General features: G+C 40.6%; 1 protein-coding gene across 1 annotated transcript in view; it reads right to left on the bottom strand.

The window, feature by feature from the left end:
- Positions 1–11,615, bottom strand: part of AFF2 (AF4/FMR2 family, member 2) — a gene marked incomplete at its 5' end in the record, with an annotated part of 32,899 nt that extends 21,284 nt beyond the window's left edge. The window contains 4 exons of the mRNA XM_010086025.1: positions 1,277–1,505; positions 7,690–7,814; positions 9,902–10,921; positions 11,453–11,615. Coding sequence (XP_010084327.1) covers positions 1,277–1,505; positions 7,690–7,814; positions 9,902–10,921; positions 11,453–11,615 — 1,537 coding nt within the window. The remainder of the gene's footprint in view (positions 1–1,276; positions 1,506–7,689; positions 7,815–9,901; positions 10,922–11,452) is intronic.
- Between the last annotated feature and the right edge of the window lie 4,478 nt (positions 11,616–16,093).

The following is a 16,093-nucleotide window of genomic DNA, read 5'->3' as shown; positions in this document are numbered from 1 at the left end:
AAGAAGTCTAACATATTTTAGAAGACAAATATTTAATGTATCAGGATAATAATAGATAAACCAAGGATAAATCTGACTAGAGACGCTGGGAGTGAGAGGAAGTGGCCCCGCTGTTTACATCGCATTGTTTATTTGCTGACATATGCAGTTCATTTTGGCATTGATTTCAGTTGAAGGCGTGTGTATTACTCTCGCAGCTTGAAGTGACACAATGATATCAGAAAGCAACAGGGATGAATGAATAAGGTGAAGTGATTTGTCACCTACGATCCAATGCAACCTGTGAGTTTTACTATTACAGTGCAGGGAAACGACCTCTCACAAAGCGGCGAACTGTGAAAAATAGGGCTATGCACATCCTTTTCTGTGGCAGAATTTTCTTCTTGTCTTTTAATTTTGACAGTGATACTAAGATACAGTTTGATAATAAATGATATTTTTGAAACTCTAGAGGGAGTTGGTTTTGGAGGGCCAAAAACGTGAAGTTTCCCTTTTTAACCTAAAAGAGGATGACAAACTGATGTGAAATTTTACTTTTTATTTAGTGAATTTGCTATGCAGCTTCTAGTTTTGGCTCTTTTTCACGTATTTGCAGTAAAAAATAATCTGAATCTGGTGAAAAGCAAGCAAGAAAGAGTCGTCTATATGAAAACCTTTGATGGGAAGATAGCCCTTACAGAATGATGGATACTTATTTACAAGGTATCCAAAAGTTTATATATGTAATTCATACAGATTAGGTGTAAATAAACCTTATTGCTGTAAGCTGGGAGCCTGCAAACCCAAGAGAAGATATTTCCATGTTGAGTGTGCGATGGACAGTTAGCTTTTTGTTAGACTTTTATTGTCTGCTTAGCTTAGGCCACAATATTAATTATAACTACAGTGCTTAATCCTGGCTGAGAATTTGGGGTAATTATTCAGGTGATGGATACCAAAATTCTTGAAGTTTTATTTTCAGATTGTGTGTGTCGTAGCTACAAAGTTAAGGGACTGATTGCAGCTAGGTGGTGGCTGCCGAGCCTCTTCCCTGTGTCTCAGGGACGGGGTGTTTCAGAGTCAACCACACACCAAGGGGATGCCTGATGCTGACCTGAAAACGGGACTTGCAGGAATTGCATATGCCAAGCTCTGCAAAGATACACTCCTCAATGCTCTTGAGTAGGGCTACATAAGCATTTAAAAATATATACTTGGAAAAAAAGCCAAACAGAACAAAGCTAAGTTAATTTTATTTTATCTTGTTCACTTCCAGCAACTGAGGTCGGTTACTTACACAGAGTCCTTTGGGGTTAGAAGAGGATTTATTTTCATTCTTTCTGTGTTTAGAAACAGAGGAGGAAGAGCTGCTGGTCTGAGAGGTGTTTGTGATGTTGGTCTCTTGGCTGAAGGAGCTGTTGTCACCGCTGTGCCGCCGGTGCACGGGCTCGTCCAAGAGGGGGGATAACGGAGGAGGGAACAGCTTCTCTTCTCTTTTCTTTGCCACCTTCTTCACTGAGCTACCGCTGCTCCTGGGACACAGAGAAGAACCAGTTGCACTTCAAGAACCTTGGTAAATCCTCCATAGCACAAAGCTCTAGATTTTATTTACTGAGAAGCCACCTTTACCCTCAAATATGTCCTGCAGTCCCCATGTCCTAGGAGCTAAGCCAAAAGGGGACAGGCAGTGAAAGCTACCTCTGCCTTCTCCATGGCTGCAGAAACCTCCTGCTTTAGAGGACAACTTACAGTGCATTAGTACAAATTGCACCCAATTTAAATGCTGATTTGAGTCAGTCTTCATTTGAGAGGTCACAGAGGTTCTGACTCAGCAAAGTGCTGCAAAGTTTTATGCAAGGGGTTAGTTCCTTTGACATCAAGTATGACTATTTATGTGTTTAACATTAAGCATCTTTTTAAGAGGTGGATTAGGGCCCACATAAGCAACCTTTGGAAAAAACATAATAGCCCATGGCATGTGAACAAAAACCAAAATTTATAACAACTACAAAATGATAACTGTAACAATAACAAGACAATAATTATTTGACCTCTAGAATAAAGCCAGTGTTCAACACTATATTAAAATGATACATTGTAGCTGGCAAAAGCCCTTGAGCAAATATTCGTTGATGAATTGAACGTGATTCAGAAAATGAATGTGGTTTTGACATGAAAGCTCAAGTAATATGATAATCTATTGTCTGTTTTATGTACAGAAATTGTTAGCTGGCTAGAAATGCCAGCTGTGATACACAGTAAAAACAAAAAACCTGCTAGACCATTTTCCCCTCAAATCCATCAAAAAAGAAAAAAACAAAACCCAACACCCCGCTGACTGTTTAACATGTTAATCTACTCATAGATTTTTATGTTAGGCACTGTCCTAGCTCAGTCAATGAAGATAACCTGAATTTTAATCTTTTGTTAGACACCTAATATTGCACTACACAATCATTTACTTTTCATGATTATTGACTAAAATTTCAATAACAAATTAAGTCAACAAGAATTTATGTTTTGTTCCCAGTCATTTTCAGTCAGTGTCAGGAATTATAGATCTACTTTGCCTTAGAGTAACTAGGAAAAGAGAAGGCAACCCGAGTTTCCTTACTCCCAGTTCTGGAGCTGACTCTCATTCCAGTCTGGCCCCTTTTGCAGTTTCACCAGCAGTATCGATATCTACACTTGCTTTGGTTGTTCCCCTACTTTGGACCTTTGGTGATACAAAAATGTTTTAGCCTACCAGTGAAATCACAAAGTGAAATCAAACTCCCTGTGTTTCAGGTTTTAAAGCTTTTCTACTCAAAACTATTTTAATTTGACTGAAGCAGAGTTAAAAATATCGTGTTTTAAACTCTCTGATATTAAACATATTCACACTGAAGAAATAAAATGAGCACAGAATTCATATTGCCTTACAGTAGGACTGTACGGATACTGTCCTGCTCAGAAAACACATGGGCCTGAAGAAGATCAAAGGAAAGCAACCAGGTTGGAAGAGGATGGCAGTTCTTCCAGGAGACTGATTTTATGCACATGTGGTTCTGCAGCGTGTCCTCCAAAAAGTTCTCACTCGAAGCCCCATCTGTTGGCTTTCTTAACCCCAAAGGGCATTTTGGAACTCAGACAAGTTACCATAGCTATAGCACAATCATACTCTGAACTTTTTCCAGAGGAAAGTTTTCCAGAGTAAGCACTACCCCAAGAACACGTGCACGTGTTACTGGGTTGTACAGAGGCAAAGTAGGCACAGGTAATGAAATACGCAGGAGCAGAATCCAAACCCTCCACCTCACAAACGCGTGTCCTACACAGGGAACCCTGAACACACATATACGGGTGGGAGCGCAGAGCGAAGCGGTTCTCTGTGCCTCTGTGCACAGACAGGTGTGGAGCTCTTTTTCTCCCTGGTGCAGCTTTGCAAAGGGAAGAGCAACAGAGTCTGGCAGATCTAGCTCAAAAGCGTCTGAAGAAAAACCAAATGTGAGCCAGTGGCCAAGTCCCCTTTAGGATCCAATCCTGCACCACTAGTGAGGTTCCTCAGCACATCTGTGGCTATTTCCAGGGTTAATGCAGGACTGTGGCACTTGCAGAGGCTACTACTGCATGGGGAAATTTAAGGCACATATAAAGCAATCAAAGCAATGTTCCTCAGCTGCTAGAGAGGTGGAGGGATTAAGAGAGTAGTACAAGAAAAAATGAAGAAGGCTGCAGGTACCATGGTTAAAACTTCACTACTTAAAACTTCAACAATTCACTTCATCTTTGAGCTCAAATATACAATGGGGGAAACCAAGACATAGGTGCAGCTACTCAGCTCTGGCACACAAATAATTCTGTGGGTGGGAAGCTTAACCACAAAGGAAAATGCATTTGAGGATTTTTTTTTCTATATAACTCAAATTAAAAAAACACAACAATACTTTACGGTTATAATTCTGTTGTGTTGTGGTTTGTTGGGGTTTTTTTGGTTTGTTTTTTTTTTCCCTATTGCCCACTTAATCCCATGAGTTTTCGCAAGAATTAAGATGATAATTTATTTAACAATGTTACCTCCCTCAGATTTATGCCAAAGCATTTATGTTAACAATAACCTCCATGAAATAGGTTGTTACCAGCAGTTAACCAGATTGTCACTTTGCTTTGGGCTGTTAATGGGCTAAGAAACTGGTCTTTGATTGCAGTAATCGCTAATTTTGAATGAATTTATTGCAATAATTACCGAGACTCATTGGTTTAATTTGCTGACATGACTGTTAGTTAAACTGTATTTAAAATCTAGGGAGAAACACAATAAGAGTGCAAGGAAAAAACACAAGCAGAACTGATGGTCTAGTGGCTGCAGGGTTTAATCTTTGTGTCTGAAAAGGCCAATTATCAAGGAACGAGAAGGCTCCCCATCTGCTTTTTTTTTTTTTCAGCTTGGTTTCTTTTAGGGCAGAAAGCAAGCAAGCAGCCAACAAGAGGTCAGTGTGTGAAGGAGGGAGAATTTCCATCTATTCTCACGTTTCAAGCTGCTTTTCTTTGCCCTTTCTTTATCCACTCCTTGTGGTATGCAGTGGTATCTCTGGCCTATTAATGAAACAAAGCCATTGTCTATACCAGTCACTTGGCTTTCCTTCGCCTCTACTCTTCCTGTCCACAATGAAATGCTGCACATTGACGGTGTATCTGATTTTCTGCAGGGGGTTAGCAGGGAAAGGTCACTCCTGCATTAGCTTGGACCATATGGCAGCAACTGAACAAAGCTGAAGTCATTGTCATAGATGTAGAGGGCTGCCTTCACTGTGAATGAAGCCCAGTGAATGCTGTTGTGACTACCCAAGGGATTGGATAATATATATTGCCGAGTACAGGTACATCTTTAACTAAAGGTCAAACAAAAGGGAACAGGAAATCTTGAAAAACAGGCTGAAATCCTTCCTCAGACAGACTTCTAGCATGCCTGTTAGATGGTGGGCATGTTTCACTGGTATAAGTCTATTTTGAAATTCAGACTCACAATTTGCATCGGCAAATAACTCTTGTGTTGTTACAAACTGCCAAGTGTTGGTGAATAGCGCTGTCTGGGCTGGGTCTACCAATCAGGTATGCAGATATAAATTATATTCAGCAGCACATACAATTAATGCTTAAATTAAAATACCTCTGGAAAGCAAGTAAATACATAAATAATCCTCTGCTGCAAAGTGGGCAGCTGATCTGACAAAAATCCAGCCTCATAGAAGTGTTTGAAGTTATTACTACAAATTACTTGGACAAAATACGGTATCATCTATTCCTTCATTTGCTATGAAATATCAGAAATAAGGAAAATACAGTAGCAATAGTTTGAATAATTATATTTTAAGTGTCACGTCAGGTTTAGGAAAAGGCATCAGCCCCAGAGTGTGTGAGGGAAGGAACAAAGAGAGATAAGTAGTTGCTCATGCAATGACTATATCATACAAACTGGCTCTGTGGTTGTGCGAATGGCTTTTAAGTTCACAACTGACTGTTTGAAATTTCTACACTCAAATCGTACATGTAGTCATAGAAACTTGTGGAAATTAGGCATATAATTGTCCATATTAAACATGTAACCCTTTAAAAATTAATTGTGCATCTTTGCTTGCTTTATTGAGCCCATATATTTAGGGTAAAGAGGTATTCAAATGCCTAAACCACAGCTAGGCAGCCAGTGGGAGCTGCAAAAAGCACAGGTGTGGCCTTTCACTGATTCCTCCAGACTTCTGAATGCCTCCAAATTTTGGCCCAGAGATCACAATCTTTCTGTCAAAACACTCTTGTATCTATAAAAAAGCCCAATGAAAGTCTCTGAAGTCTACCTTGGGGAACTTGGCTTGTTGTCTAATGGGAGAGACCTAAGGTTGCTCCTGAGTGAGAACATCCACCGTGGGATGTAACACCTTCTGAACAGATGAACATCATCATCACACCTGCAGCTGAATCACCCTCATTTCTCAAAGTCCTTACGCAGAGACTTAGGAGTTCTGAAGGAAAACATAGGACCTTTGGGAATAAAGGAGCAAATGGCAAAGTTCAGCCTTTGACCACTGAAGTGTGACTTTCCTCCATGCCCTTGAAGAGAGTACTTTCAGCTTCCCCTTTCTTCTTCCTCCCCTTAAAACTCTCTTTAACCCTCTGGAGAACAGAATCACTCCTGACTGCTTAAAAGCAATCAGGGTCTCCAGAAATTTGTCATCACACAGTTCAGCCAGCCCCCTAATCTTTTGGGAAATACGTTGATCTATATTCAGTTGCATGTCTCTGGGAGTTGAATACCTGAATTATCAAACAATATTGCACTTGTTTCAAGCGAACTCAGAAGACACTAATAACAAATGCAGTATGATCCAGGTCTCTATCACTGCAGTGGAAAAGAAGTCAGAAAATTTTGTTTCAAAACTTGAGGCAGACAAGAGGAAAAGCTAACATATGGAAATAACTATTGATGGACACAATTATATTTTAACAGAGAACACCAAAGGGTTGAAAGCTCCAAGGAATCAAATTAATGACCTGGAAAACAAGCTCAAATTAAGAAACATCAGGTTGGGGGTGGATCCTTAGGGCTTGCTGGTGACAAGAATAGAAAGATTTTTTTAATGGATTGTGGAGGTGTTGGGGATGGATAATCCTTGATTCCCCCTGCAATATATCTCTGCTCATTGTATTTCTAGCAATGACAATCAGGCAACACCCATCATGATGTTTATCAAATGTGCAACATGTTACAGATCACATTGCAACTTTCAACTCATCTGCCTTTTCCAGACTCCAACTCTGATGTTCTCAGTGGTACAACAAGGGGTTAGTTCAAGGACTGAAGTTACTCCATAATTACACCTTTATAAATTAATGATGCTCAGCCTTCCTTAAGAATTTTAAAATTTGTGTACTATTTCATGAATGATTTTTAAATTTTATCTAAATTTAAACACTACTACAATCAAACTGTTTTAAGAAGCATATTATAGGTTCGATTCTTTATTTTCCTAGTGAGAAGCAGAAAGAAGTGCCTCATCTCAAAATCGTAAAAGCACAAAATTGATGACAGAAGGGAAGTGGACCCTTTGGTTATTTATAGAATGTTAATCTTGTGATTATACTAATCAGAATCGTTATTTACAAGGCACCTGTCTGCTCAAGCATTATAGCCACCTCTCAAAGACACTCTGAAAGGCACAAACTATTTGATTATATGTCTGATGAAATACAAAGCATGTATGTTTAGGATGGTCACCCCTGGTACTGCTGCATACAGAGTTAAAGAATAAGAGCTGCTGAAGTGAACCACAAAGTCACTATCTTGTTCAATAAAACTGAGAACGGTCTCTTATGAAAATTATTTTAAAAAATAAATTCCAGGCAATCAAATGAAGCCCACTTTTAGTAGGATTCTCTGGCCATAGAGGTTAAGGATGATGGGGGCAAGAAGAACACTGGAAGGATGCAGTAAGGGAGTAGAAGAGTACACCAGGATTGTGGTGGAGCTCTGAATTCCTGCAGTCCATCAGAAAGATGAATGAACCTCATCCAAAATCATGTGGATCCTCTTCCTGATGGATGCAGTGCCGGGTCACTTATGTTTATGGGCTGTAAAGCCCGTCTGGCTCTACAGCAAAGACATTTGTAGAACAGTACCATGAAATGCCTCATGAATGTTATGTGAAAAAAAAAAAAAAACCCAAACCCAGAACTTACTCTTTAGTGCTGGTTAATCTGTGATTCGGTATTGGAGAGATACAAGGTGGGAGCAGGCATGAAGCTGAAGGGTCCTCCAGGCGCTGCTTCTTGTTTTCAACAAAGGTATCCAGGCTTTCTGGCTGCTTTAACAAAAAAAGATAGAGCTTCAAAGATCTAGCATTGATGCACAATTTCACTTGCCATTAAGAAGAGCTCAGGAATCTCAGTGTATTTCCTTTACAGTAGCAGCAGTTAAAATACTGGTCCAAGAGAAGTGAAAGTCACCTGAAATCAGAGCTAAACCTGCTCCAAACACATGACATAAAGTTATATAACAAGTGACACAGCCAGATAATTAGGAAGCAAAATGCCTCATGTGCTATAGTTATCTCCTGTACTGCACTGGAATTTAATTAATAATTCAGATGGAATGACTTGATAGCACCAAATCTTACTCAAGTAAATAGCTTTTACTCATTGACTTAATGGAAGTTGATGGGAAAACTTCCCTGAGTAAGTATTCCTCACAGGACTAAAAGACTACAGGACTGAGCTGGTGTAGTCATTAACAGTGATAGCTGGTTTAAAATTTGCTTTGAAAGATTCCCTGATGCATGACTTTCATGCCTGAACTGGGATGATACAAGCAAAGCTGATTACTGCTCTGTCACTGGAACCTTCCTATCAGCCTTCAAGCCCACTAGTAGATGGCTAAAATAAATCTTTTAATAGCATGATTTAGAAACCCAAATCAGGCTCTCCCTACCCTATTTTAACTGTTGATATACCCTCAAGTCATCCTAATTGGTTTGTATCCCCTTGGGCAGCAGTGAACAATCACACAGCTACCGAACGGGTTGTTTCAGAGCGTAGCTTATGTTTGTACAATCCCACAGTGAGACTCCTTGTTTTGCTACTTCCTGATTCAAAGTCCCAGCTAATGAAATCACGAGGTTCCAACTTTAATATAACCTTTTTTTTTTTTTCCCTGGGAGCCCTCAGTTTAGTTGCCAGTATTATACTCTTGTTTTAGCCAAGATTCCATCATACTGACACCCCACTAAGTTTCCTAGCAAAAGGTTTTTGTATAATCAATATAAAGCCTGGTGTACTTATACATACACATAAGCATGGGCATTTATACATCCCTTTCCTCTTTCTTCTTTTCTCCTTCCTTCTTACATCTCTGCCTTTATTGTGGAGATAGAATATAAATTGAATATAAACCTGCTGAGTTTACCCATGTGATTATTTCCACTTAATTCAACAGGGAAGGAGCCAGTGCAGTGACATGTACACAGGGGTACAGACCCCGTGTCTGCCTGGCATTGGCTGTCTTGTGTTAACTCTCATACCACTGGACTGCTCAAACTCAGGATTTCAAGAAGTCTACTAGAACAGACAGCAGAAGTCACATTCACAATGATTTATCAAATTTGAGGTATAAAAAATATATGTTTTGATGACTTCTTACAGACAGACCAGAGCACAACCATTTCAGCTGGAAAAACTGACTACAAAAATTCATTTTTGATATAAAACTTCAGTTTCTTTTCTGAAAACACATTTAGTTTGAAGTGTGCTGTCATATCCCACAAGATAGGATACCCTTGGGCATAAATAACATAAAACACATGATAAAACATAATGCCTTAAGTCAAAACGTATTTGCTTTTTCAGGTAGCTGTGTAGAAAAAAGCAGCTAGTTAAGCAAATTATATTTCTATGAATCACATTTGTTTATACAACAGAACAATACAAAGACTAAATTCACCAGGAGCATAAGCAAGCACCATCCCATTGTCTTTAATGAAGCTATGCCTGTTTAAGCCAGTGGCGAAAATGCCTTATTTCTGCAGAAATAAAACCCTGCCTTCCAAATAGAAGTCACATTTTCTGAGTATGGCTGAACCCATAGCAATACAAACTCATCATTGGGAGTCCTTCTGCAGATTACAGAACACTGGAAATAAATGGGTGACAGATAAATCTCAAACAAATACATTGTTCATTGATTTTGTCAGCTGGCATTTGGTTTTTACTGGTTTCTGGTGTTAGTTTCTAATGCACTTCTACACGTACGTCCTTTGCAAAAACAATAAAGCCTTAGTGGTATGATGCCTCCTCACAGGCCTGGCTGCAGGGGCAGTGAGGAATCACTGACTGTGGTCCTGACCTCCAGGATGGACAGAAATTCAGTGTTTTCCTCTGAAGGATGAAAATGACTTACCTTGTGTTTCCTTTTGGATTTTATGGATGGTTTTTCAGCTGCTGGGGTAGGGGACTCTCGAGATGGTCGCCTGTGTTTCACATTTGCCTCTCTTGGTTCACTTTTCACAGACGTGGCCTCAAAAGGCTCTTGTCCAGGTATCCTAGAGAGTAAACTAAGGTCTATTTTTACCCACAGAGATTTGAGTTCTTCATATTCTCTCAGTGGGGACAGAAGTTCATTTTGTACAATTGGGATAGGAGAAAAGAGCTGCTCCTCCAACTCATTGCTGGTCTGGTCACTGGATGTGTTGCTGCCATTGCTAGTTAAACTACTTACGCTGAGGATGTTACTGCCAGAGTCCTTTGCTTTCACACCATTGGCAGGCCCGCTGCAAGCTGGCAATACCTTGGCCTGCAAGCTCTCCTCCTGGTCTGTATTTGAGTCGGAAGTAGATGAATCTGTTTCAATGAATTCCCGGGACTTAGGGACAATTTTGCTGGGGCCTCTGTACTTTTTCTTCTCTGAAGTGAGACCTGTGCTTGTTCGTGGTTCTTTCCTTGGAGCGGTCTTCCCAACTGCTGCTTTAGTTCGAACCTTTGGCTGCTCGGGGGGTTCCTGTGTGTCTTTTTCTTTGGGAGGATTGCTGGTATTATTTGGTTTGGGCCAGTTATACTCTTCTACACTGGAAGTCCTTTCTACCTTTTTGGGTTGCTTTTTCCAAGTAGTCCTTTGTGAAGTTGGCTCATTATGAGCTGGTGACTTCTGCTTGGAGCTTTTTGCCTCTGGGGTTTTCTGGGCAACCCGGGGTTTGGCTTTCTCTCGGATGGGACTAAGGATCGCCCGGTCTTTGGAATCGCTTGGGGGCAGGCTGCTGTTGAGCTTCCCTTTGTTTTGCCCTTCAGCCTGCTGGTTGCTCTGGGGCTGGGAGCTGGTCTCGCTATGAGGCTCATTTTGACTGTTGATGATGGTCTTGTTGTGGGGGTTCACTTTATTCAGCCATTTATCCAGCTGCCATTTGTTTGTTGAGGGAGGTTCAGGCTGCAGTTTGAAGAACGACAAGGAACAAATCTCAGACAGAAGCAACGCTTTTCCCTTTAAATGAAAATGTTTTTAATGTACCCTTTTATTTCAGTCAACTCGTGGTGACTGCTAGTTTTATGGGAGTATTTATGGAGTATTTATGGTTAATTAGGCTTCCTTATCTGGTTTACAACGTGGCCCTGGAGAAATTTAATACAACTAAAAAGTTTAGCTGGTCCCCGAAGACATAGTTTTGTCATGTTGCCTTTCCTTAGTCCCAGCGGAATACTGTGTCAATAAAATCTTCTCTAGCTACTAGCGAAAATCTAAATATTTCTTTAAAGCAATTCAAATGTAGGCCAGAAGGATTCTTCCAAAAGCTAGACTGAGTATGTGGGTCATATACATAAAACTGTAAAGGGAGAAAAAGTCGACAGCATCAAACAGCACTGCACTCCAACATCTTCCTAACAGGAAGCAGGATTTCACTCCCTTCCACACATCCCCCTCCGAGCCCCCGCTGGGGAGGAGCTGAGAGCGTGGCTTTACCTCCGGCGTGGCACTGCGTGACTCCTCATTGCACTCGCTGTCACTGGAGCTGCTCTCACTGTCGGAGTCGGACTCGGAGCTGCTCTCAGACTCGCTGGAGCTCCCTGAGCCGCCGCTGGAATGGGCCAAGCCGGATGCATGTGCCGTCGGCACTGGCAGGCTGCTGTGGAGAGAAGATCCTCTCGTGTCAGTATGCTGCTTGACTTTTTAAAGTGTTGCCTTGGGGGGAACCACCCAGTGAACCCTGTTCACACTGACTTTCCTCAGTGTCAACCCCCTCTCCTGCAGTACCGACCCAACGAAGGCTCCGGCAGCCATGCCACTGCACGGGCACCAAAGGAGTCGGTTAGGGTTATGCTTCATGGGCTGCACTGATAATGGTGTTAATAACATTACCATCATCATCACCCTCAGATGAGAAACACTTCAGTGTCACAAGCCTGGGCTTATTAGCCCAATGATTGCGAAAACTAACAATCATGCTTAAATAATTTATTACTGGAATCATGGTTTCTTCATTTTTTGCCGGTTCATTTATAATTTATGACCAAAGGAAGGACATCAGGCAACTAATATTGGACAGGGCATTTTAAAAATTAATTTTAATGAATACTTTTACACTGTGGCATACAAAAGCTACATATTTTTGACAAGTCTCCAGGGACTGCCCCATAATTTTTTATTTATAGCTGTTTTTTCTCTCATGTTTATGATAATGCAGTGAGAAAATGTCATTCATGCTGAAAATAAGCCTCTCTGTGAAATCTATTTTTCTGCATGTTCAACTGTCCTCCAAGATGTATTTATTAGCAGTGCACTGGGTGTCATTGTTTTTCCTCAGCATTTATTTCTAAACTGAGAGGTTGGATGACCCCAGTTTTCAGCACTACAGAATTCTGTCAGTCAGAGTCTTTATAAGCTCATCTTTAATTTCAACTTTTTTGTCAGGGAGATAACCATAAGGTTTTATGTCTCTTGAGCTGATCTATACAGAGGCTTTTTGACGATTGATTTTAAATTTGTGAAGATGACAAAGCAAAGTGTTTGAAAATTGACACCATTTGCTAGTACTCCTTTATGGATATTCAGTACTTCAATACCTTAATATATCATATGCTGTGTGTGTCCCATATTGAGTGATTCAGAGACACCTAGAAGTCATAATACAGCTTTGCCTTTGTTTCTGCTCTCTGCTTTTCTGCTTTCCTCTGAGAAGGATTCAAGTAAGCCAGGTGCATGTCCTTCTCCCCCTTTCAAACTGAGATGCTATGTGCATCACAATACCCGCTTAGAAAAACACAGCAACCAAGAAACTGGAAGTTGGAAAAGCCAGAAAAAAACCCGATATGTGACCCTGCTCCACTAGAGTCTTTACAAGTATTGCCATTGACTTCCGTGACAATAATAGATGGTCTTTAATTTTCTTCTTACGCTAAGCTACTTTCTCTCTCCCTCCTCGTTGGTAAACCCATCCCTTACACTGCGGTTGGTAACATAACTGTCTCTCTGAGCATTGCAATGGCCCTGCAGTGCCCATTGACAAAACAGCTTGGTGCTTTAGGGTGCATTAATGAAACAAAATTACTCACTTGGGTAATTGCTACAGATCACTAACTTTGTTGCTCATTAAGTGCATAGACTTTGTTTTTTTCTTCTAGAGACTTCACTCAACTGATTCAAGTAGAGCTACTTTAAAAATTTTCAACTGGAAGTAAAGGTAAATCAAAAGAGCAGATGCTTTTAATAATATGGGCATTTCGGAAAGTATTATGGAAAACAAAATATTGCTGAATTAAAAAATGGAACTTACACTTTGTCCTTAATGTCATTATTTTTAGAGACTTTATGCACTTGTTTTTCTTTATCACTCCTTTTCAGTGAAGCTCAAGAAAGTGTTTGAAATACAGTTTTCGCTTCTTTTTTACGGTAAACAAGGAAACAGAGCAGTGGAGAAAAAGTGAATGTGTTTGTGGAGGTGTTTGTCTTTCAAGTCAATATCTTCTAATTTTGGTCTTACATTTTCTATTTGGAAAACACTAAAAGTAGATGAAAACTGAGTTTTCCTACTTCATTACAATTGCTTACAAGAACAAATAATAAGGAAAAAAAATACAAAAAACTTCAAGGATTCCCAAGCTGAGGAGACAAACATGACAATTCCATTCTAAAATACCAGAACAAAACATCAGCCTTGAAAAAAAAGTTATTTATGGAATTATCAGATCAATTAAGTAGTAATTTAGAGATTACTTTTCCCCTAAATCTGTGAGCTTCATCTGTTTCATGTATATTTTCTGTTTTCACCCCAAAATGGAGGTGAACATGGCAATAGCAATGCTGTACAGAAGGTTGTGTGTAGGGCTGCTCACACCTCTTTGCAGATCTGCCTAAGAAAATGCTCTGTTGTCAGTATGGGCAAGTTTGCTCCCACTAGGATAAGCAATTTAAAGAATATCACCTCTTATAATAGATCAAAGAAGGAAAAGACAGCATCACAGCAGCTAAGGCCAGACCTTTCCAGCCTTTAAACACAACCTATGTCTTTCAGCACTCTGGAAGAGAACTGACACTGTCGCTGGGCTGTGCTTACACAAAACAACTGGACTTCTACTGTAACAGACTGCAACTGTCTGACAAAGAACTCAAAGGGCAAGAATAAAACCATGGAAATAAACGGCAGCTCCAACCTGGCCTTATTTTCTTTCTTTCTGCACACCAGCCTCAGAAAAAGTTATCATATGCCAAATGTTACAGAATAACACAGCTCAGCAAGCTTGCAGGAACCAGACAGACTCAAAATAATGTTTTTCATACAAAACACAGTGAGGTCATTTTTGTCTTTCATCTGGAATAATAAAATTATGCCTTGGCTACACTGGGCGGTTTCATGCTGAAGACATCATTGCTGATCTACATTTTTAAAGTAGAAGTATTCTCTTCTCATCATGTAGTTTGGGTTGAGAGTAACTCTGTATGCTTTGCAAAACAATCAGGTAAGACTCAAAATGCCTTTTCTAGCATCTCACCATACTAAAGATAGTGAGATCTTTGCACATAGCTACCTGTACAATCATATAGAATCATAGAATCACAGAATGGTTTGGGTTGGAAGGGATCTTAGAGATCATCCAGTTCCAACCCCCTGCCATGGGCAGGAACACCTCCCACTAGCCCAGGTTGCTCAAAGCCTCATCCAGCCTGGCCTTGAACCCCTCCAGGGATGGGGCATCCACAGCTTCTCTGGACAACCTCAGCCACTGCCACATCACCCTCATAGTGAAGTATTTCTTCCTTATATCTAATCTAAATCTGCCCTCTTTCAGCTTAAAACCATTTACTCCTCATCTTATCACTACACCCCGTGATAAGAGTCCCTCCCCATCTCTCCTGTAGCCCCCTTTAAGCACTAGAAGGCTGCTCTAAGGTCTCCCTGGAGCCTTCTCTTCTCCAGGCTGAACAACCCCAACTCTCTCAGCCTGTCCTCATACAGGAGGTGCTCCAGCCCTCTGACCATCTTTGTGGCCCTCCTCTGAACTCGCTTCAACAGGTCCATGTCTTTCCTGTGCTGCGGACTCCAGAGCTGGACACAGTACTCCAGGTTGGGAGAACAATCAACAGTCAACTTCTAATAACGCTGTTCAGCAGAACAGAAGAAAACTTTCCGCATACAAGTGCATGGAAAAAAACCTTTGCTTCCAACAAAATGAGTTTAGTGAAGAGATTCTGGCTTGTCTTCTGTGTTTTTTTTCCTTAAATAAAATGTATCTTTTAGTTCAAAAGAACAGGTTGGCTTGCACTCTTCCCAAAGACTTCTTCAGCTTTAAAGTTAAATCACATGTTTTAAGAGATGCTGGGGTAGATTCTGCAAATGTGCATTCAAGCAGCTGTTATACAAATCAATTGGGCTTCTTCACATAAGTATCAACTACATGAACTGGGGGTTGCCTCTCTAAGAGACTTTCAAAGCAAGCTTTGTTGTGTTGCTAAGATGCAGACATGGAATGCCAGCCCGGACAAGGCTTGAAATGGATTTGAAGCATTTTATCATCAGACACAAGTCCTCAAAGTGACTAAAGGGGGCAGGAAGAACTGGTATTTGAAACTCTTGAATTTTTATTTCCCAGCAGGAGATGAATACTCATATTGTTTCTCAGTGTTTGGGTGGACAATGTTTTTATTTCATTTGAACTGGAAAAAAAAATTAATAAAAACAATACTTCACAATGGAACACAGTATTGTTTGGGTAAATAACACTTAGAAAAAAGCCAGTTCATTATTATCACTTGAGATTGGAGGCCCCTACTGAGAGCAGTGACCCGCTGTGCTGGGATCTGTGTAAATACATGATGAGACACAGTCCTTGGGCCAAAGAGCTTGCAATCCAAACACACAAAGCAAACATCAGAGGTATTACAATCATCCCCGTACTCATTGCAGGCCTGTCTAATTCTCTAAGTGCAAGGCCTTTCTGCAGTTAACGGAACCATCAGTTTCACACCCTTTTACATTTGTTCTCCCTGTTTTCCAAGCCCCACGCTCAGCACCCGAGCTGAATCCTGCAGAGCGGTCAGACGTGCTCTGCTCTGACCCAGAGCCCTGACCACGGGTGCTCTCTGGAAGGAAAAATACACACATGGCTC

Source organism: Pterocles gutturalis, unplaced genomic scaffold, assembly GCF_000699245.1.
Source record: "Pterocles gutturalis isolate BGI_N339 unplaced genomic scaffold, ASM69924v1 scaffold41420, whole genome shotgun sequence".
Taxonomy (NCBI): Eukaryota; Metazoa; Chordata; class Aves; order Pterocliformes; family Pteroclidae; genus Pterocles; species Pterocles gutturalis.
This window is presented reverse-complemented; position numbering and strand designations above follow the sequence as displayed.